Source organism: Triticum dicoccoides, chromosome 6B (genome assembly GCF_002162155.2).
Source record: "Triticum dicoccoides isolate Atlit2015 ecotype Zavitan chromosome 6B, WEW_v2.0, whole genome shotgun sequence".
Taxonomy (NCBI): Eukaryota; Viridiplantae; Streptophyta; class Magnoliopsida; order Poales; family Poaceae; genus Triticum; species Triticum dicoccoides.
In genome coordinates, this window is record NC_041391.1 from 710,177,697 (window position 1) to 710,199,156 (window position 21,460).

A 21,460-nucleotide genomic window follows, 5' to 3' on the forward strand; every position below is an offset into this window, starting at 1 on the left:
TCGGTTGGCAAAGAGCTAAAAATGACATGATATACATACTTATAAAAATTGCCATGCTACTATCAAATTGGGTATATGGCAAATTTCAGTAGTAGGTCCCATGCTAAAGGAATTTAACTTTTTTGCTTCAGATCAGTTTTAGTGGATTAATACATGTAACCTACCAATTAATGATCGGCCATCCTCTGTTATTAAGCAAACACAATTTCCCAAAAGCTAGGTTGTAGCTTTTTCTTACATGTTTCATAAATCAATTGAGGAACACAAATAACTACCTTAGTTTAGAGGAATCCCAACAATGGGACGTAGGCGAGGATAATGCTCATCTCGTCACAGCTTGGCTTTGTGAAGCTTGGTAGCTCCACCGACGAAGCAGTGAGGCGCAGCGCCCCGTGGAAGAGCAATCAGTGAAGTGAATCCCAGCAAAACACCTTGCGGCTGCCATAACAAAATTTGCCATGGTGTACATAGTAGGTCATGACAAAGGTCACAACCTAAAAAATATATTCCATGTCGAAAACTATCATGATGTACTTGGTAGGGGCATGGCAAGGTCACTTAAATACCATGTTTGAGTAAACTACTTAGAAGAATTTTGACATGTCAATATGTGAAACATGTGTCGTGTCACTTATGGAAAAATTGCCATGAGTCATGAATTACATTTGCCATGATTAATTAACTTATATTTCCATGGCCCTATAAGCTAAAGTAAATGGTTTGCCATTGTTGAAAAGGAAAAAGAATTTGGCATTGTCCATAAACTACAATTGCCGTGTTTCCATGAACTTAAATTGTCTTCATACATAAAAAATTGAGGGGATTCATCATCTTCCATAGCTTGAACACAAACTGAACACAAACAAAACTTGCCATGTGAAAAAAGAGCTCATCACTGATGTTTATAAACTACAATTGCCATGCTTCAATGAACTTAAATTGCCATGGTATATAAAAAATACCAGGGGATTCATCTTACACAGCTTGCACAGAATTGAACACAACAAAATTGCCATGTGGAAAAATAAACTACCTAATTTGATTGCATACGGAAATTTCAACTGTCCACTTTGTTCAAAACACATCATCGTCAGATGATGCAAACAGCACCCCAACTGATAATACATGACTGAAAATGTCCAACGAAAGAACCTGTAGCCTGCGATGTCCTCTTTAGAACATAGACGTCAGGGACGTCCGGCTTTAAATTAATAAAGCCCACAACATAGGCAGAGTATCACAACCACAGGACCAACACACGGCGCCAAAAGAGGCAATAAGTTAGGGAAACGACCGCGAGACGAGCGAAATAAGGAGCGGTACAAGGCAAAAACAGCCCAAACAACGAGCGCGCAGGCTCGGGGGGAGCGAGGACCTAAAGGGGCTGCCCATCCCTATGCGGCAGCCAACTGATCGGACGACGGGGCTCGGGACTCGGAGTAGACGGAGCGAAGACGGTAGATCGCTTGGCAGTGAAGATCAGAGTCCTGTTGTCTTCCCAACGGAGCCCATTGCTGCAAGAACACGATGTATTTGAAGATAACGTCAGCGGGATGCGAGGGAAACACACCCTCAATAGTAAACTTGTTACGGATATTCCAAATAGCCCATAGCATAGCCGCCGCACAAGTCCACATGACCCTACGAGATGTGCCTTGAACCAGAGACAAGGAAGACACGAGCTCAGAACGTGAACGTGGATCCCAATCCACTCCCGCGGCCGCACGGACCGCGCTCCAGGCAAAACGGGCCAAGGGGCACCGGAAGAAAGTGTCGTCAGCATCTTCCGGGACCCCACACAGCGCACAGGGGCCGGATGCGGGGCCATTGCGTTTAGCAAGGTTAATAGAGGTAGGAAGGTGATCTTGGCAAAGTTGCCAGAGGAAGACCTTGATCTTGAGGGGGATATTAGCCTTCCAAAGCCCCATGGCCGCCGACGGGATCTGGCCGCGGGAAAGCTCTCTGTATAGGGAGTTGACAGAGAATTTGCCAGAGCCCGAGAGTCTCCACGAGATCGAATCCGCGGAGTCCGACAAGCGGACGTCCGCAAGCAGAGCCCAAAGGCGATCCCACTCTCCGGCCCCGTTAGTTCGCGCCTGAAGTTAATGCAGGGGGAGAGGCGCTAAGAGCCAAAGCAACCCATTGATCGGGCTCGACTGCTATGGAGTAGAGTTGGCGAAACTCCGACCATAGAGGCCGCTGGCCAATCCAAAAATCAAGCCAGAGACGCGTGGAGCGCCCATTGTTAACCCCAAACTTCGCACCCCTGGCAAAGTAGGGTTTGAGGGATTGGATGGAGTTCCAAAAAGGTGACCCTCGAGAGACCGCCAAAGAAGTTCCCATGCGGGAAATATTTTGCACGGAGGAGGTCGATCCAAAGGCCAGTCTCTCCCTGAGACATTTTCCAGATCCACTTGCACATTAGTGCGGTGTCATCAACTTGGAATTGATGATCCCAAGGCCCCCCTGGGCTTTAGAACGGCACACGGCCTGCCATTTAACCATATGGTATTTCCGTTTCGGTCCCGCTCCTTCCCAAAAGAAACGGGACCGCGGGGTATCAAACTTAGTGTGTACCCCATACGCCAGCAAGAACAAGCCCATGGCAAACATGGGAAGAGAAGAGAGGCTGGAGTTGGTTAGGATTAGTCTTGCCCCTGAAGACATAAAACGACCCCTCCACGGACAAACTCTATCCGCAACCTTGGAGGAGAGGGGTTCCCAATCGGAGATAGTACACTTCTTCGCCGCAATGGGGAGACCGAGGTAGGTGAACGAGAACTGTCCAAGTTTGCAGTTAAGCAAGTTGGCGACCCGTTGACTTTCGGTCGTGTCCATCCCTATGGACACCACTTCACTTTTGTGGAAGTTTATTTTAAGTCCTGACATGAGTTCAAAACACAACAGTATTGCCTTGATCGAAGCGATACTGTGTGTGTCGGGCTCGAAGAGGAGAAGTGTGTCGTCTGCATATTGCAAGTGAGACACTCCCCCCGAGATCAGATTGTCCACCACTCCCCTGATGTGGCCGGCCAAACGAGCTCTGTCGAGCATGGCGCCTAAGGCGTCCGCCACGAAGTTAAATAACAACGGCGAGGCTGGGTCCCCTTGACGCAGCCCGCGCTTGTTACGGAAGAAGTTCCCTACTTCTCCGTTCACCGCAATCGCTGTTTGGCCTCCCGAGACCAACACATCATGCGGTGAACCCAAACCGACGAGAATCCTCGATCCAGGAGGACTTGTCGGAGAAACTCCTAGTTCACATGGTCGTACTCCTTCTCAAAATCAAGTTTGAGGAGAATCGCGGGCTGTCGAGCGCGTTTTAGGGAGTGGACTATTTCTTGGAGGACCAACGGCCCCTCCAAGATGTTACGGCCACGAATGAAAGCCGACTGGGTCTTACTAATAATGCGATGGGCTATCGGAGACAAGCGAGTCGAACAAGCCTTAGCACAAATTTTAAACGGAACATTAATCAAAGCGATAGGGCGGAAAAGCCATATGATCCGCGCCCGGGACCTTGGGGATCAGAGAGAGAACCCCAAAGTTCAGGCGAGAGATATCTACCGCACCGCGCATAAAACCATTACAAACGTCGAAAATCGGGCCTTTAAGCACTTGCCAAAACCGCTTAAACATCGCCACCGGCCACCCATTCGGCCTGGGTGCAGTATCGGATTTCATACCCAGCGTCGCCTTGTCAATCTCCTCAGGGAGGAAGGCCAATCCCAGGCCCTCATTTTCCTCGTCCTTGACCCGCAACGAAGGGTCCCACACATCCGCCCTAAGCCGAGCTCGGGATTCCTCCCTGGAACCCATAAGTTGGATGTAAAACTCATAAATGTGTCGGACGATATCCTGTTGCCGCAGAAGGAGCCCCTGCTCCGATTGCAGTCTCAGGATGGCACACTTACGACGTCTGCCATTAGCGTAAGCGTGGAAATACTTAGTATTCGCATCGCCCTTGAGCGTCCACTTAATACCACCGCGCCTGCGCCGGTACTCCTCCTCGGCTCTAAGAAGGGACTCGACTTGGGCTTCAAGCACGTAGCGCTGGGCCCAGTCCTGCTCGGAGAAGACCTGCACGTCCGCCGCTGCGTCCAACTGGGAGAGCTCCTCGGTCAGGCGTGAGCGTAACAGCTTATCCGCACGACCCTGGTTAGCTCCCCACCCTTTGAGAGCCGCATGCAAACCCACCCCTGCGGCAATCTAGAACTCCATCGGTCCGCGCGCACGCCCGACCCGAGCGACGCAATTCTCCCATTTCGAAAGGAAGACATGCTCAAAGTCCGGAGACTCAAGCCACGCGGTTTCAAAGAAAAAGCGCAGGCTGCGTTTTAACCTTTCCTCCCCCGAGGAGAGAATGAGGGGGACGTGGTCCGACCCAATCCTTGTTTCGGCGTGCAGCGAGCACAAGGGGAACATCACCTCCCACTCCGAGGACATGAAAACCCTGTCCAAGACCGATCGCACCGGCGTTAGCTGTTTGTTGGTCCAGGTGTATTGAGCCCCCACACGGGCCACTTCCCTAAGGGCCATGGATGCGATTGCATTATTAAACATGGACACCCTTGTCCAGTTAATAATACCGTTATTTTTGTCTGCTCCCGAACGGATTAAGTTGAAATCCCCGCCCACTAGCAGAGGAAGGTTGCGCGCGCTCAGAGACATCACCTTGGTCTGGAGTTCTCCCAAGAACTCGAGCGAAAGCGAGTGATCGGCCGGGCCATACACGACGATCACCTCCCATTCTTGGAGAGTGGCACGGTGGCGCACGTGGGCCGACAAGAAGAACCGGTCGGCGTCCCAAGCTACCACCTCAAAGCAAACTAGGTTGACGCCGAGCAGCAGGCCCCCCGAGTGTCCTACCGCTGGCACCCAATGCCAAACAAAACGCTCCAACGGGTCAACGGCTAGAAGGTACCGATGATTGAAATCGGCCTTGATAGTCTCTTGCAAGCCGACCACGTCGATATCCTCGTTCCTAATGAACTCTTTTAACTGGGTCCGCCTCCCAGCGTGGCTGAAGCCTCGGATGTTCCAGAAAATGAAACGCATTATATGATGCGATTGCGGAGACGGATACCGCGAGCGGTAACCGCTTTGGCCACGCGTCGTGTTTTAGCAGGACGATGGTTGGAGGAGGACGGTGCAGCCCCTGCTACTATGTCCTCCTGATCAGGCCGCACAGCAGGCACCAGAGAAGTCCCTGCTTCGTCTCCTGCTGGCGCAACGCGGGACAGCGCTGCCTGAGCAAGCGCGGCCTGTGCAATTTCCTTAGCACGGATGAGAGACAGCACCTCATGCGCTTCCCCCGCATCAGTCATTGCCACGCCACTATCCGCTAAGATACCACCCAGGCACTCATCTGAATAATCTTCAAAGATCGTAAAGCGGGGCATGGGGTTACCTTCGATTTCGAGATTCTTCTGAGCCTGCAGGAGCTGGGCCCGCTGGAGGGATGGCATGTTGCCCTTGGTACCCTTCGAACGAGAGCTCACCCGCTCCTGCGTCGCCGGGGACGCCACCACCGCCTTGGACCGCCTGGCCGTGGGGATGGGCACCACCTTGGACACCTCCGCCCGAAGAGCATCAGAGGCGGGAGGGGAGATGACCGACAAGGAGCCCCCAGCCGGACCCCCAGGGGAGGCCAGCGCCATCACCACCGGACGCTGTGAGGCCGGCGTGCTCGCACGGACCGCTGGGGGGCTTGCCGGCGCCACCGCGGGGGGCTTGCGGCCCGCCACCTTCTTCTGGAGCTTTGTCCCGCCATCGCCGAGGCCGGACGCCACCTTGGGAGAGCGCGCCGTGACCCAAGGCTCGCCCACCACCGTAGCCACCGGGGAGACCAGCATCGAGCGTCCCTCTGAGTCACAGGACGTCGAGACCCCCTTGTCGATGTCGAGGCCCATGGTCATATTGGATCCGTATTGGTTGAACCCCATCTCATTGCTGCCCACCACCACTTGGCACTCCTCCTAGTCCTGAGCCGCACCCGCCGCCGGAGGCGCCGCCTGCACGTCCTTGTCCTTGAGACCAAGCTTTTCCCAAGTCGCCGTGTCAATGGAGTCGTCCCCCATGCTCATGTCGTGATCCTTATCCTTATCCTTGTCTTCTGGGCCCTTGTTAGTGTTGGTTGGTGGAGGAGGAGGGGGAGTGGGAGCCGCACCCTACAGAACGCCCTCCTCGGCCTCCAGGCGAAAGGTGAATCCCTCACTGTTGAACCAAACTTGCACGTAGCCCTTGACCTTGGCCGGAGCACGACACGCGAAGCGCATCAGCACCGGCCCCAGGCCCGGCAGCGAAGCCTGATCCACCTTCATAGGACGCCCGATCATCACCGTGGCGGCCATGAGGCGGTCCACACGACGATGCTTGGGCGGCACACCCCACAGCTTGACCCAAGTGTCCTGCATGATCTCGGCCTTGGGCTCCTCCGGCGAAATTCCTTGATGTCCGCCATGATGTCGTGGAGGGAGAAGTAGAGCTTGCCGCTGCGGGTCGCCATCTGCAGCATGGCCTTGTTGGGGAAAACGACCGAGAACTGATCGGCACCGAAGGCCGACACCTGCCAATCCCACTCCCCTTCGAAGAGATTGGGTAGCTCCGCCTCCAGGATGGGGATTGACAGCTTGTCGGGCTCCGCCGAGATGATCGCCGCGTCCGACACGAGAGGGGCACTGACCTCCTCAGCCTCCGTATCCACGAAGGGGAGGCAGAAGAAACCCTCTCCAGGGATGGCGTTGCCCATGATCTGCAGCGCCAGGGGCCTCCCCCACGTGGGGCAGTAGGCCGACGTGTGGTCTTCCTCGTGGCAGACAACGCACAGGGGCTTGAAGAGACACATGTTTTGGTAGTGCCCCACCCTGCCGCACTTGAAGCACTCCGGCCCGTCTGCCACCTCCACTGGAATCGGGGCGTCAGCCGACCCCTTCGAAGCCTCGGGGCCAGCCGCCAGTAGCAACGGCACCGAGCCTCCCCCCTTGTGCTTCGGCTTCTTGGCCTGCGGGTCCCCGCCCCGCTCACCGCCCGAAGCGAGCAAGGACTCCTTCCGCTTGAGCTCTTTCTTCTGTTCGAGCCCCCGACGCCGATACTCCTCCTTCTTCTTCTTCTTGCGCTCGCGCTCCTCCTGCTGCTTCCGCTCATGCTCCGCAAGCCACCATGGAGGTGGCGGCCCCCAGCCCCCTCCTCCGCGGGGATCGCAGGCACCTTGGTGAGCGCCTTCGCCCGCAGATCCTTCTCGCGCTGGCGATCCGTCGCCGGAATCGGGGGAGACATGGGAGGCTTCTCACCACGGTGGGAGGCCATCCTCACCGCAGTGGCGTATGAGCAAGAAAGGGGAGGGGGAGGGACGGAGCGATGCAGACGACGAGCAAGATGCCCGAGGCGCCGCACCTGAGAAGGGGATGCGGGAAACCCTAGCGATAGATCTAGGGTTCCCTTTGGCACCCACAGCCACCTATAAATAGGGGCGGACGGCTACGACTTCTCCTTCGCGATGGGCCCAGGCCGAGGCACAGGCGCACAGCAGGCCACCGGGCCAGTCTGATCTGGCCCAAACACAGCGGCGTGCCCGTGCATCCCCTCAGGCACGGTAACGGACGGGCGCATCGCAGGGCCCCCCAGGCCCGCTGGCTCAGTAACGGGCAGGCCCAACACTGGGCCCCCCAGCCCACCCCCTGGCAGGTTGGGCTAGTCAGTCTAGCCCAACAGCGGACTAAGCCCATCCGCCGCCACCCCGGAAACCCTAGCCAGGTTCCGCGGATCCCCGTCCCGACCGGCTCCGCCGCCGCCGTCGCCAACCCCTGTCAACTCCGGCGAGCATACCGGAGCCTGAGGGAGCTCCGCCAGCCCCAGCTCCCGGCGACCTGCCTCCGGCCTGGCGCACGAGCGGCCCTCGGGGCCCGCATCCACCCCCTTCGGCGGACGCCAGATCCGAGCCGCCAGGCGGCGCCCATCCTGCCCGCCAGGAGAAAAAGCACGCCGCCGGCCGGCCACGAAGGAGCCCACGAGCTCCTCCGCACGGGCGATAAAATCACCCACCGAGCACCCAGCACTGGGCCTCGGCGAACCACCATCACCACCATCACTTACCTGACTACAAACCTCGTCGTCGTCGATGTCAGAGTCGACCCCCTCCAGCGCCCAGAACCGGCTGCCGGAGAAGGACGGGACGAGGGGCCGCCCCTCGGGCGGCACGCCCCACCGCGAGCGCCCCGCTGCAGACCGCACCGCCAGCCGACCGCCTCCGCCGAGGCGCCGTCCGCGTCGCCCGACCGAAACACCATCCGCTCGGAGAATCGCCTGCGATGTCCTCGTGCAGGTGGCGCATCTCCCTGGTACTGCACCAGGGCCTCGGGCTTGTATGGACAGCGGCCGCTGCCGGAGTTGAGGTCCAGCGCCGAGCGGATCCCGCCGCCACAGAAGGAGGCGCCCAACTCATCGAGGCATTTGAGCTCGCCGTGCTCCGAGAAGAGCACCTGCAGCACAGAGCGTGCCGACAGCAGGCCGGTCTGGACGTCGCGAGTAGGCTCCGCGAGTCGCTGCAACCCCGCCATGGCTTTCGTCTCTTTGATCGCGTCGGAGCCGAAGGGTGCTCCTCTCGCACGGCGACGAAGGGGAACGCCGCCGCACGACACTGATGTAGCTCCTCCTCTCCTCACACGGAGACGAAGGGAACGCCACCGCACTACGCCGATGTAGCTCCTCCTCTCCTCGCATGGGGATAAAGGAAGCGTCGCCGTTGTGACCTCCTCCATGGCGGCCCCTTGTCGGATCCACAGTGTATACCTCCACCGCTAGGAATAGGGCCAGCCAAACGCCGGGGAACAACCGGCGGGGACGAGAGGAAGGATTCGCGCGGTGTGGCCGATAGGAAGCAAGAGGATAAGGGAGAGTTAGTGATGGGATAGAGAAGAGGATTGAGCGAAGAAGAGTGGATGGGTTCGTTCGGGACGACTCTGTTTTCTCCCGAACGATCTGGTACGCTGACGTGGCTCCGGTGCTCTGCTTTAATATTCATGTTTAGATCTAACGGTAAAAAGGACGTTCGGGGTGATTTGCTAAAACACAATATGTTCGGTAGTTATCAATTCTGTTCTTTTTTTTACCCATCAGTGACGAGGGGTTCGCCTGAATGTTTGACGGATGTTTGAGGGCGCCCGGCTATACAAGCATCCCAGACCACCACACTACAATATATTTTCTCGCAGGGCTCGGGTGGTGCAGCGGCGTCGTTTCTGCGGCGAGCGGCGTTGAGGGTGTTGCCCCCCGTCTTCTTGGTCGCGAGGGCGACGAGGGACGGCAGGCGCTGGCGCCGGTCGCAGCGAGGGCGCAGCCCCCCTGTTCGCGCCTGGATCTGAAGGCAGCATCCACTCCCCCTCAGCGTGCTCCTCCTCGCCGGATCTGGTCGGCGGCGGCCTCTGGACGCCGGATCCGTGGCTGGTGGGGTTGCTTGGAGCTGCGGAACTGGACCGGGAGAAATCCTTGGCTGGCTCTCCGGCCACGGCATCGGCGACACAGGGAGGTGCCGTTTTCCTCCTCGGAAGCTTTGTCGAGGTTCGTTTCCTCTCCCTCCTGCTCCATGACCCGGGTGAAAACCCTTGTCTTTTCAAGACTGGACGGCAACGGCGCAACGTGCGTCGCCACCTTCTTGAAGGTGTCGTCTTGGGATGGCAGAAGTGTGCAGAGTGCTGTGAGGTGGGTGTCGGGTTGGCTGCGTCAGCATCGAGGGAGATGAAGCTAGGTGCTCTGTTTATGTAGCAATGATGCTCTGCTTTGGCTTGCTCGCCGGATCCTTTCTTGCTTGCTCACCGGTTGGCGCCATTCTTTGGCAGGGAGGGGATAGGGCTTCTCTCTTCGGCTAGCAGCAAATTGATGCGGTGGCTTGGGCATGGAGCCGATCCATTCGGGCTTGATCTGCTTCCTGTAAGGTTGCTTCATCTTACTCGTTGTTCGTTTGTTCAGTGTCAGTGCCTTTGTGCAGTTTTTCCCCTTGGTGGTTGTAGCGGTGACCTGCGGTGTGGCAATTCGTCTGGTTCCTCATACAGCGCTGTGTCAGGTTGAGAATCTCCCATGGTGCCCGGCATCGTGTCCTATCCTGGCTCTAGGGTGAGCTTCTCCATATTCCAGCGGTCCGGCGCCTTTCGAGCCAAGGCGAGGGGCAGGGGTCCCCTCTGGATTTGGAGATGAGTGGATCGAACAAGGTGTCACCTTTCGGTGTAGATGAGGACGTGACCATCGCTGGACTTTGTATCAGTATGAAGAACCCCTCCGGTTTGCTCAGCTTGTTCTACTTCACTTGGTGGACGCCATCGACTTCTAGCTAATGCTTAATTTGCTTATCCCTATAGGGCTTAGTCTTTGGTGCTTGTAAGCTGCTTCGGCAACACTATGTATCTGCTGCTCTTTTCGTTTCTTGTTAGCGTCTTTTTGCAGATGTTTAGTGGTTGTAACGATGGCCTTGTGTAATCCCTGGCCGGTTGATGGCTTTGTTAATTCAAAGTCGGGCTCCCCTTGAGCCTTCGTTCTAAAAAAACAGGAGGGAGCAACAAGTGCAAGCTAGAGACCTTGTTCGCCTAATCTTAGATGAACTTAGAGAGTGGAACTTAGCTTTTAACGGTGTTGGAGGCCTACAACGATTTGTGAGACATTAGCTTAGTTTCTTTTTGGTTGGAGTGGGTGCTCCCTTGATGATGTTCGCATCATCGTGTGGACTCTTGTAAATTTTATTCTCCTTCTTCTATAAAAATACGGTACGCAATTGCGTACTCTTGAAAAAAAAAACATTACTGAAGGCCTGAAGATTTACCTAATGATGTGAACGTTCGTACAGCCAGTATTGTTGCTGAGCCCGTGTGATTTATGGAATCGTGGGTGTTCCATTTCAAAAAAAAAAATCGGATGTCTTTTATTTGTTTTGCCATTTTTTCAATAATTTAACTGATTATGTAAGCATCCCAGACCACCACACCACACTATATTTTCTCTCACAGGGGAGTCATCGAGTCAACGTCAGGTTCCTCTTGTACTATACTAGCAAATGTGTCCGTGCGTTGCAACGGGAAAAAGTTGGCGTGCTTCGTTGTGAAGCAAAGTCAATTATCATTCAGGCTTGACATGTAGATGATAAGTTTGATGATTACAAAAATGATGGATCATTTAACAATAGGATTCTTTGGAGCCCTAGTTCGAAACTTATGACATGAATCGTAGTCAATTTTTTTTTCTTTACTTCATTGGTCATCCATCATCTACTGCTCTATATCTCTTTTCGCTCTTTGTTCCTTAGCATCCATGACTGGAGATTACGACCCAATTGCTGGCCTTCATGAGAGTTTTCTACAATGTAGGAATTCGTTGTTGATTAAAAAAGAAATTGATTAGATTCTACATCATAAGTAAAGCATACATAGCTGCTCATAAATTAATTTAATTAGCCTGGAGATAAGCATCAAAATAACATGTTCTTTATATGGTAATGTGTTACTTCCTCTCAGCAATCCCTTTTTAAAATTGTGCAACCATTTTGGCTTGCAGTATAAGTTTATATTAGCCAACTATGATATTCTGTCTATCTCGTTTTAGATGGTTATCACCAAGTAAAGTTAATTCCTTTTTTAGAATAAGTAAAGTTAATTCTCTCATGCATAGAAGTATTAATGTCTTCAAATCATGGTGTAGGATATAACAACTTCTGTAATTACCTTTTTATAAGAAAGTAAGCTATTTTTGTTTACTATATTCTTTTGTTTAAATAATACTTTTGTACCGTGGTATCCCTAAACATAGTTTCAGATAAGCGTGAGGGAGTTAATTAATGATGTTTGGAAACAATTTATTTTGAATTTAGTTTATTGGATGTGCAAACATATATGTTTTTGCCATGTATACCCGAACATGTGTATATATTTTAGTCAAACATTGCTTAATCATTATCCTTTTATGTATGATGTTTGTTTTCTTTTCAGTTTTCACGTCCTAATAGCTAGTAAGTATGAGTTTGCGAGGGATATAAACGGAGTCTAATTCAACTTCTCATTTTTGAGATGAGTCAAAGTTCAACCTTCAAATAAAAAGGCGTGAACCAACGTAATCGAATGGTCCGAAGGATCAATCGTGTTTTGCATGTCCTCGTAGGGATAGTGCGTCGTGTGTTTGTAAAGATGAGTGTACACATGTATATATGAATGTATGCCTGTGTACTGTGTTTAAAAAAAAGAAATGTGCAAACGGAGAACAAACAGTTCATGCTAACACGTCCGTGTAAAGGTTTTTTATCCGTGCACGCTAGCCTCACACCCGACTGGTCTAGAAGAAACGAGCCAGCGCTCGTCCAGCCGTATACGGGCTCGTCGGTCACAACCATCCATGTTGACCACGGTTCGTTCTCTTCCGAACGGCTCGGCTCTCACCACATCCCGACTCAGATCCACGACCACTGGGACACGCCGCCGCTCGCCGCTCGCGCCCACGGCAGCCGGGTTCACCCCCAAGCTCCACCCACCGCCGGATCCCCCCGCCCCCAAGCTCCACCACCGCGGGATCCGCTAATCCACCGGCCATGGCACGGGCTACACACCCGCGCGCCATCAGGACGCCGCTCCCCCGTATCCCATGCGCCATCGGGAAATCCCACGACGGCCCATGAGGAGCTGGCTCAGGCCGTGCGCTCGAGGCCGCCTTCGCTCTAGCACCGATGGTTGTCTCGTACTCGGGCGGCCATGCTCATGTCCCACCACAACGCCCCCTCCCCGCCTCCAGCTCTGGATCCAGATGGCATCAAGGCCACCACCGAGCCTCCCGAGCGTCTCCTCTTTCGTCCACGGGCTCAGCGCCCGCCCAATCCCTCGCGCACGCCGACCCACACTGGAGCTCCAGCGCCTGTCCTTCTCCTTGTTCATGTCTCCTCCTCATCTGCATCTTAGCCTTTTCTTTTTCCTTTGGTCATGCAGGGAGCACGCAATGAGCCTCGCCGCTGCCGCCAGCACCCGGACGTCGTCGCGCAGCCACCACCTCCGAGTTCGCCGGCCGCTGAAGCCCGTCCTCCCCTGCGTCCGGCACCGCCACTCTCTGGCTTGCCTCCAAGCGGATTCGGCTGCCCTCGACCTTGTCTACTCCTCCCGTCGACAGATTTGACGCACCGCCGCCGGATCCGTCTTCATCGGACTGGATCCGCCAGATCCGGCTGCCATCGGCTGCCCCCGGCCTCGTCTACTCCTCCCCGTCGCCAGATTTGACGCGCCGCCGCCGGATTTGCCTCCATCGGATCGGATCCGTTCGGATTAGGCTGCCCTCGACCGTCCCCGGCCCTCGACCCTCCCCGGCCTTGTCTGCTCTTCCAGTCGATCTGAAATACAAAACATTTTTTTTCACATACATAATGAACCGCGGGTTAATTACTTAAAACCACAGGGGGCTTTTTGCAAAAAGTGCATGACGACGGACGACAGAAACCCAATTCTCTTTATTATTAGGTAAAGATAAAGATAAAGAGGTAAAGATAAAGATTAGGTAAAGATAAAGACTAGGAACGCACCACCGTATCGGTAGAAGACGGACGCAAGGGACACAAGAGTAGTCAGTAGTGGGCCCAAAGGACGGTATATCTCCTGAAGATACCGTGCACCACCCATGCACGCACCAGAGCGCGGGCGGCGGCATCGTGGCTGCCGTCCCCGGCCGGACGACGCCACCCGCGCGGACTCCACGATGCCGCCCGCGCGCCAAAACCGAGCCGACCGCGCTTTTAAAACTCACCAATCCGCCCCCGCGATACACCCCACACGGACGGACGGAGCTCGCGACATGGAGGCCGAGACGCTCGAGTGCGGCGGCGACGCGGCGGCGATCGTGCTCTCGCGCCTGCCGCACCCGGACGACGCGGCGGCCGGGGCGCGCGCGGCCTACGTCAACGCCGCCACGGGCCGCGCGCTCTCCTTCGCGGGCCTGCGCGGCGCCGCGCTCTCGCTCGCCTCCGCGCTGCGCCTCGGGCTCGGCCTCCGCCGCGGCGACGCCGTCCTCGTGGCGCTCCCCGCGCCCGACGACGACCCGCTGCTGCTCCCGCCCGTCCTCCTCGGCGTCCTCGCGGCCGGCTGCGTGGCCGTCCTCGCTGCCCCGGGCGCCAGGGTAGACGCCGTGGCGCGGGAGTCCGGCGCCGCGATCATCGTCGGCGCGCCGGGGACGGGCGGCGGCCTGCCGCTGCTGCTCATGTCGAGGTCGTCGGACCCACGGACTGTGTCCGTGGAGGAGCTCATGGAAGGCGGCGACCCGGCCGCGCTCGACGCCGTCGCCGCGGACCGGCCAGACCACTGGGACCCGGCCCTCGTGGTCCACTGCTCGTCGGCGACCAACAAGGTGGCCATGACGCACGCCGACCTGATCGCCGCCGTGGGCGGCGTGGCCTCACCCGACGAAGACCGGGTCTGCCTTGCCACACTCCCGGCGTGGGGAACCAGCGTCCACGGCGGCCTGGCACTGCTCGCCCTCGGGCTCCCGGCGGCCGGAGCCACCACGGTGCTCCTGCCGCCTTCCTCCGACCTGCGGGCCGCGGTGGCCGCCCACGGCGCCACCGACGTCGTGGCGACCCCCGAGGCGGCCGCAGCGCTCTTTGCTCCCGGGCTGCCGCAGGGGAAGCTCGCCACACTGCGGAGGGTGACAGTGGTGACGCCGCTCGCAGATGACGCACGGCAGGCGTTCCGCCGCAGGCTATCGTGGGTCGATCTGGCTGAGATGTCCGGCGCGCCGGAGATGGGAGCAGCGACGGCGGAGTCGCCGGAGCAGGTGAAGGTGGCTCCTGCACCTCTGGGGCCTCTGCTGCTCGTGCAACCTGATGCTGCAGCCACACAGTAAGATTGCCCTGAGCCCCTGACTCTATACACATTACCAATTTGCCACACAATCCAGAGAATTACTACATCACTTAACCATCTATACATGTTCAAATATTTCAGGCTGAAGGGCAAAATACCAGACCAAATGCCATCGCCAAGCGAGGCTACCTCTCTGGTAAGAATCCATTTATGCACTGAACAAACCAAATTTATATTAAAAAAAACGGCACATAACACTCACACCTGAACCAGAAGTATGTAAATTTACGCTATAAACAATGTATTTTCCACCCAGTCGCCTGAACCAATGAGCATATTTGTATACCAACTCCAGAAAGGTTAAAACAAAAAACAAGAGCTAACATCCCCAGCCAATTATATTTCCAGTCCAGTACAATCTTAGGTATACTTGTCATATATATGGTACCACCATGCTTTTGCTGTGCAATGTCTAAACGGGCCGCCTACGGAAAATTTCTACCAGGTGTCGCCGCTTCAGAAGATCCAAAAGACTGTTCTCAGTGACGCCTTCGCAAAATCAGTCGCGGGCAAGTTCTTGAGGAGGAGCCCGGTGGCCTGCGACAAACAAGCCGTCTCAAAACTGTAGCAGCTTCGCCTCTGTTTCGCTGCTGGGTGGCTGCCTGTCTTGAAGGACCTGGCATATAGAATGCTTAAAGAGTTACAAGTGCTCCCGGAAGTTGTACTATCACATATCGAGCCATACGAAAAATTGGAAGGGGGTCTGTAAAAGGAGAACCGATAGTTTTTACGGACTCTAGTTTAGCGAAATCAAGGTTGTCTTGGTGGACCTGACATATAATGCTTAAAGAGTTACATACACTCTTTGTAAGTTCAAGTATGAAATATTGAGCAAGTTGAGCAGAGGTGGCCTCAACGGTAGGGAAATCAGTATAACACGGGTCAAATACATGAAATGGAATGCAGCTTTGGAATACATTTACATTTCTCTGCCTCCAGGATTTTGCTGTCCTTGGTTCTGTAAGCATACAAGAAACTGTTTCGGGAAGAAAAAAAATATATAGAGATAAACGTCAAAAATCTAAACTAGGGCACAAGATTTCATCATACATGAGTTGCATATATGTGCGGTAACACTTTGTTAAGAAAAGTTTGTTTCCTGGTTCTCTTTCCATAAAGCAGCATAGATGCCAAAAAAATGTAGGCAATCACCCTTTAATGTTCATTTCACAAATCATTCTACATTACGCATTAACTATTTGCTTACATAATATATGATCTAGAACCATGCATTGTATCCTTGAAAACAGGGATCACATCAACCTCTACAAAATTCTTGCGCAAAATGATAACCATGAAGCTTTGACAATAGCTTAGCACAGTAACACATAAGTACATCAGATATTTTTCCATTCAAGCATGTTGCACGCAGACTTACTATTCATTGTCGGAGACCTCTGCACTTCCTCCCACCCACTTCCACACGCCCCCTGATTTCCGTCTCTGAGAAGTCGTCATGGTTTGTTCCGCCTGAGATATTTGTTGCTGCAAGGCTTCCAGTTCATTTTCCAGAGAACTAGCAGACTCCAACCTTTTATGCGCAGCAGCAATTTGGGACTGAATTGACCAGAGAAAAGAAGAGGTAAGCAATCAGCAGCATAAAAAGGAGAATTGAAAATACATGTGTCCACGCTCAGAACTAATTATAGTACGCAAGTTCAGAACCTCCAGTTTCTGGCATCTTGAACCCTCAGCAGCTAGCTGATTCTCAACTGATCTAAGTTCCTTCATAAGAAAAATAAAAAACAGTGGAAATTCGTATGGTGAATAAGAATGTCCTTCTGCAGTATGGAAAGAAAGTTTGCACTCTCAAAGAAACAAATGGAATGACAGTTTACCTTTGTCAATTCATTGTGGGACAACTTCACCACATCTAGTTTATCCTTTAGCTTTGAGTTTTCAGTGCGAACTTCTGCCAGTCGAGACTCTAGTTCTCCTTTCTCCCCATTAAGTGCATCAATTTCGGCAACCATTTCTTTGGAAGAACTTCCAGGTTCAGCTCTCTTCACATCCAAATCATCAGTAGCAACAATATCTTTAGTTTTCTCATCAGTAGCAGTTATTGCAGCATAGGCAGCTTTCACAGAAGCTGCAGCAGCAGCGGCTGCTGGAGATTGGAAAAGCCGAGGTTGCACAAAGTTTCTTGGTTTGGGTTTCATCACAAAGATCTGCAGTAGTGTCATTTTTTTCATTAGGCGTATGCTTAACTGAAACAAAGCGCACTAAAAATTGCTAACGGAAACAAAGAGTACTGAAAAGGGAAAAAAGAAGAATATGTAACTTCACCCTAAACCCAAAAACCCCAACTAGAGGGACCACACATAGAGACAATGGCATGACAACAGCCATCAAAAGAGAAAATCCTACAGGTGGATCATTTTGAACAAAATACTATGCATGGTCGTTATTTGCTCAAAGCAAATACCTCATTGTTGTACTTCCCATTGTAACCACCAAAGGCAATTAGAAACTTTTCGCCATCAACTGTGGTTGAACAAAGAGTGAGGCCCTGAAAAATATGTTAAGAAGTCATGATTCACCACATGATGAAAAGCTAAAGCTCTAAATATTCATAGTTATGCACTTCCTAGAACATGAATTTGTATGACCAATCTTTATGACTGAACATGTCAGCAGCAATGTGCAAATACTGCTTACCTCACAAGCAAGTGGATCTCGAACTGACACACTAGTGACCACAGACCAGACAAACTTGGAAGCGTTCATTACGATTGTATCAGTGGAACCTACAACATGTGCATTTCCTTAGATACTGGAGCTGAAAGAACAGCACAAAAGGAATTTAATAAAAACATATAAATACTGTATCATGCATCCAGGCATTACCACTGGCATTATCTCCACCACCAACTATGTACCAATCTTCGTCAATCATCATACCAGCATGGCCACTCCTAGGAGTTATATGTGCACCTTGAGTGTCAGGTTGAGACCACTCCAGCTGTTACAATTAAACGTTATTTACGCAAACTTATCAGTCGAGTCCTAAAGACGTGTTAAATTTGGCTCAAGAGGAAAAGCCCTCTAAAGTATCCCTTATGTGTACAGTACAACATAATATGATAAGCATATCTGCATGTCATTTCATGATGCATTGATATGTAGTTAGCGATAGTGAAATGGAGTTGGATCCTAGTCATTTGATTGGAACAGTTTAACCCTGCAGTTACTATTAACTTGATAAAATTTTGACTTGCAACTCCTGCTACAACCTAGAACAATTAATGTGGAGAACTTTGACGATCTTTAATGGGTTTACAAAGAACAACTAAATATCAGCTAATTTATCAAATAAACTTTGGCTTTGCAGATTTACAGAATGTGAGTTGATGCACAAGTGTACTTGTATAGCAAAATACATAAGAGCATTCAGTGCTTACAGTTTGCAAGTCAAGTAAGTACAGATCGTTGAAGCATGTGGAGTGAGAGGAACCGCCAAAGATTAAAAGATAATGTTCAGCATAAACAGCAGCCGAATGATCATACCTAGGAGCTGGGCCACCTTTTCTGTTTCACAATAACAAACAGAACGATGAATTCAGCATTCAGCAAGTGGTTAGAAATACCTTAAGCGATATTTAGCATAACTAATAAGTAAACTCTTACTCTGTTTTAACTTCTTCCCAAATCATTGTCTCCAAGTCAAGTACATGAAGATCACTCAGAAGCCTCCTCTTATTATCCTCTCCACCAAACATTATTAATCGAGAACCGACTAGTGTTACAGATTGCCCACCTCGAGCCATCTGATGGAGGGAGGATTCAGAACATGTTCTCCAGTAAATTAATGTATAACCACAGGAGAGACAAGATTCTTACTGGGACTTTTCCATATGTATCAACAGCAGACCAGCTATTTGTTTCCAGATCGATAAACCAAACTGCAGGCAGAAATACAATGCAATCAGTTCTAGTACTTGTAAAGTCATCTGGAAGATAACTCCAAAACATGAAGAGGCAATGTTAAAGCACATATCATTATGCTAAAATATATTAGGTGTTAGAAAGAGGCAACATTCTTTGTCAAGCAACCGGCAGGAGCGCTGCCTTTCATGGAGAAAAATAGAGGTAATAATCACAAACACAGGGCCATGTCATTATGGGGAATCGTGGGCCTTCGCTACACAGAGCTGCCAAACCAAAGGCAATGGAAACTGGAAAGAGGCAATTTTTGGAATTTTGGGGAAAATGTAACTTGTGAAATTGAGATGAAGCATGTTGATTCACTACAAGTTTAACACGTGATTAATCAGTATGTAAACAGCACAATGAAATGAAATAAATGTATCCATTATAATACCACAAACAGTAATTGAGAATCATCCCTGTAGTACTGCTTATTTTTCAAATCTGAAATTTCGCCAGATGCATATGGACTGACATAGACTAAGAAATAATCCACCTTAAAGTGAAATATGTGCACACATCCGTTCATGTACGACACTAGAACAACTCTATGATCGTGCAACTTACAACATTTAGGGGTGTCAACAAATATGTCATAGTTTTCGGTGGTGGTGCGGAACCATAAAGTGATAGTCGAACTATTACTAGGTATGTTTAAGCAAAGCCATGACCCGGAATTTGCTGCTCAACGTTTTAGTATGAACCAAGAAAGAGGGAAATCCAAAGAAGCACCTGAAACCTTATTCGATGTTGATGCTCTGGAGTTCCCAGCTACAACCAGAAGCATGTTCCTCCACTTGACCTGAATGAAAACACTAGTCAGCATAAAAAATGACACTCTTTCGCTCAAAAGGTTTAACGATGCTTAGGAAAAGTTTAGTTAATTCTCCGCAGAAATGGAAGATGATATCATTACCATACTATGGCTTGCTAATGCTGGGAACCGCTGGTTTCCGGCATTATTTTCAAGATTCAGCTGGTTTGAATCTCGACTAGGACTTAACAGTAACGCTGACCACTTGGACGTCCTGAAATCAAAGACCTGCCAAAATTGCAGGTGTTAGGATATGTTTCAGGTGATGAAGGAACAGAGGGGATATGATGAGTAAACATGCGTGAGTGCCAAACCTGAACATCTGACAGAGAGCGCCCATTCCGGCTTCCCCCGACCACGTACAGCTTGTCTTGAACCACCTCCGCGGCATGCTGTCATGTATTTAGCACCTCCGTACTCAGTAGTCATTACAGAATAAACAAAACGCAATGCAAGGAAGTCGCGCAGCACGAAGGAACACTGGATCGGCACGCCGGCCAGTCATATGATCCTTGGCGTACATTACGTCTGAAGATTTGATAAGCATGTTTTTGCCGTGTCAAGTTTAGATCACAGTGCGCAACAATAACTTGAGTAACTTGCTAACTCCTGTCCTGATAAACTCCCCTGTTTCGATCAGCTAGCCGAAGAGAGCGGGACAGGACGGAAATGACCGTCTGCCTCTACCCTGAACATTCCTCGTGCGCATGAACGCGGTGCCTAGTCACATCTCGCATCCCATGTATTCGATCCCAGCATCCCTACGCACGAGCCAATGGCTACGGGGCGGATCAGGACGGGACAACAGGGCAGATCACTGATATCAGAGACAGGAACCGCGACGGCCAAATCGGAGGAGAATTGCGCGCGCACCTTGTAGCGGGCGGAGGGGCGGGCGGAGCCCTGGGCGGGGCGGAGCAGGACCCAGCGGTCGTGCGGCGCCGCCGCGAGGCCGGGCCCCTCCTCGCCGCCGTTGATGGCGCCCTCCTCCTCCTCCACCCCCATTCCTCCGCCTCGCCCCGGCAGGAATCGAGATCGCGGGTCGGGCGGAGGGAAGGAAGGGAGGAAGCTTCGGTGCCGCGGCGCGCGTCGGTGGCCGGCGGATTGACTTGGTCGGCTCGTCGGATCTGGAGCGGTTTTAAACCCGGGAAAGCGATTAGGGTGTGCCGGGGAGGAGAGTGGAGCGGTGGTGGACTCGTCGTCGCTGCCTACCTTCGCCGCTTTGCGTACCTGTCACGTCCCTTCTTCTTACAAGAGACGCATGTGCGTCAACGCAACAGCGAAGGCGTATTTCGTCTCATCAAAAAGAAAACAAGCGAAGGCGTAGGCATATTCCGTCCGATGCGTAAACGCGCATCAAAGGCGCCTCTCCCAATACCGAGTCTTTGCAGCACAAGGATGACTCTTACTTGGGTTTTTTTTTTGCGAACTCAAACTTTGTATTACTCAATCAAGGTCTCATTACAATCCTCATCAACTAACTCCAAAACTTTCAGGAGGACCTGATCCTAACCAAGTCATAGTCCTATTATTAAGACGACCAAAAGCAGCTAACTTGTCACTCGCTTTATTCTGCGAGCGAGCGACATGAGTAATACAAATTTGATGTGAATTCACCAACTCTCTAATCTCATTCACCAACAAAGAATAAACCGATCGATCGATAGACCCACATGTGATCATAGACACCGCAACTATAGAGTCCAACTCGACCTGGATCGGCAAAGTTGTGCGTTGTATCGAGGACGACAATCCCTCCAAATAGGCACATAATTCCGCCTCCAACGCATCTCTGCAAGATAATAATGCCCTGCAAGCTGAGAAGATGATTTTTCCTGATTCGTCCCGC

The 21,460-nt window shown here is 52.1% G+C and overlaps 3 protein-coding genes across 3 annotated transcripts; 1 reads left to right on the top strand and 2 right to left on the bottom strand.

Annotated features, from left to right (window-relative positions):
- Positions 1-1,017: 1,017 nt before the first annotated feature.
- LOC119325777 lies at positions 1,018-8,963 on the bottom strand. The gene is made up of 2 exons (XM_037599503.1): positions 8,095-8,963; positions 1,018-1,514 (listed from the first exon to the last, which is right to left on the bottom strand). The coding sequence occupies exons 1-2, from the start codon at positions 8,757-8,759 to the stop codon at positions 1,376-1,378; spliced, it is 804 nt and encodes a 267-aa protein (XP_037455400.1). The 5' UTR covers positions 8,760-8,963; the 3' UTR covers positions 1,018-1,375.
- A 3,352-nt stretch (positions 8,964-12,315) lies between these two features.
- Positions 12,316-15,786, top strand: LOC119325107 (4-coumarate--CoA ligase-like 7). Its single transcript, XM_037598847.1, has 3 exons — positions 12,316-14,846; positions 14,952-15,006; positions 15,316-15,786. The coding sequence occupies exons 1-3, from the start codon at positions 13,633-13,635 to the stop codon at positions 15,436-15,438; spliced, it is 1,392 nt and encodes a 463-aa protein (XP_037454744.1). The 5' UTR covers positions 12,316-13,632; the 3' UTR covers positions 15,439-15,786.
- On the bottom strand, positions 15,078-20,825 carry LOC119325106 (acyl-CoA-binding domain-containing protein 4-like). Its single transcript, XM_037598846.1, has 14 exons — positions 20,485-20,825; positions 19,926-20,003; positions 19,714-19,839; positions 19,530-19,599; positions 18,711-18,772; positions 18,498-18,637; positions 18,272-18,398; positions 17,718-17,832; positions 17,529-17,617; positions 17,296-17,379; positions 16,709-17,038; positions 16,536-16,595; positions 16,249-16,427; positions 15,078-15,486 (listed from the first exon to the last, which is right to left on the bottom strand). Coding segments are annotated over exons 1-14 (1,593 nt in total). The 5' UTR covers positions 20,617-20,825; the 3' UTR covers positions 15,078-15,485.
- Between the last annotated feature and the right edge of the window lie 635 nt (positions 20,826-21,460).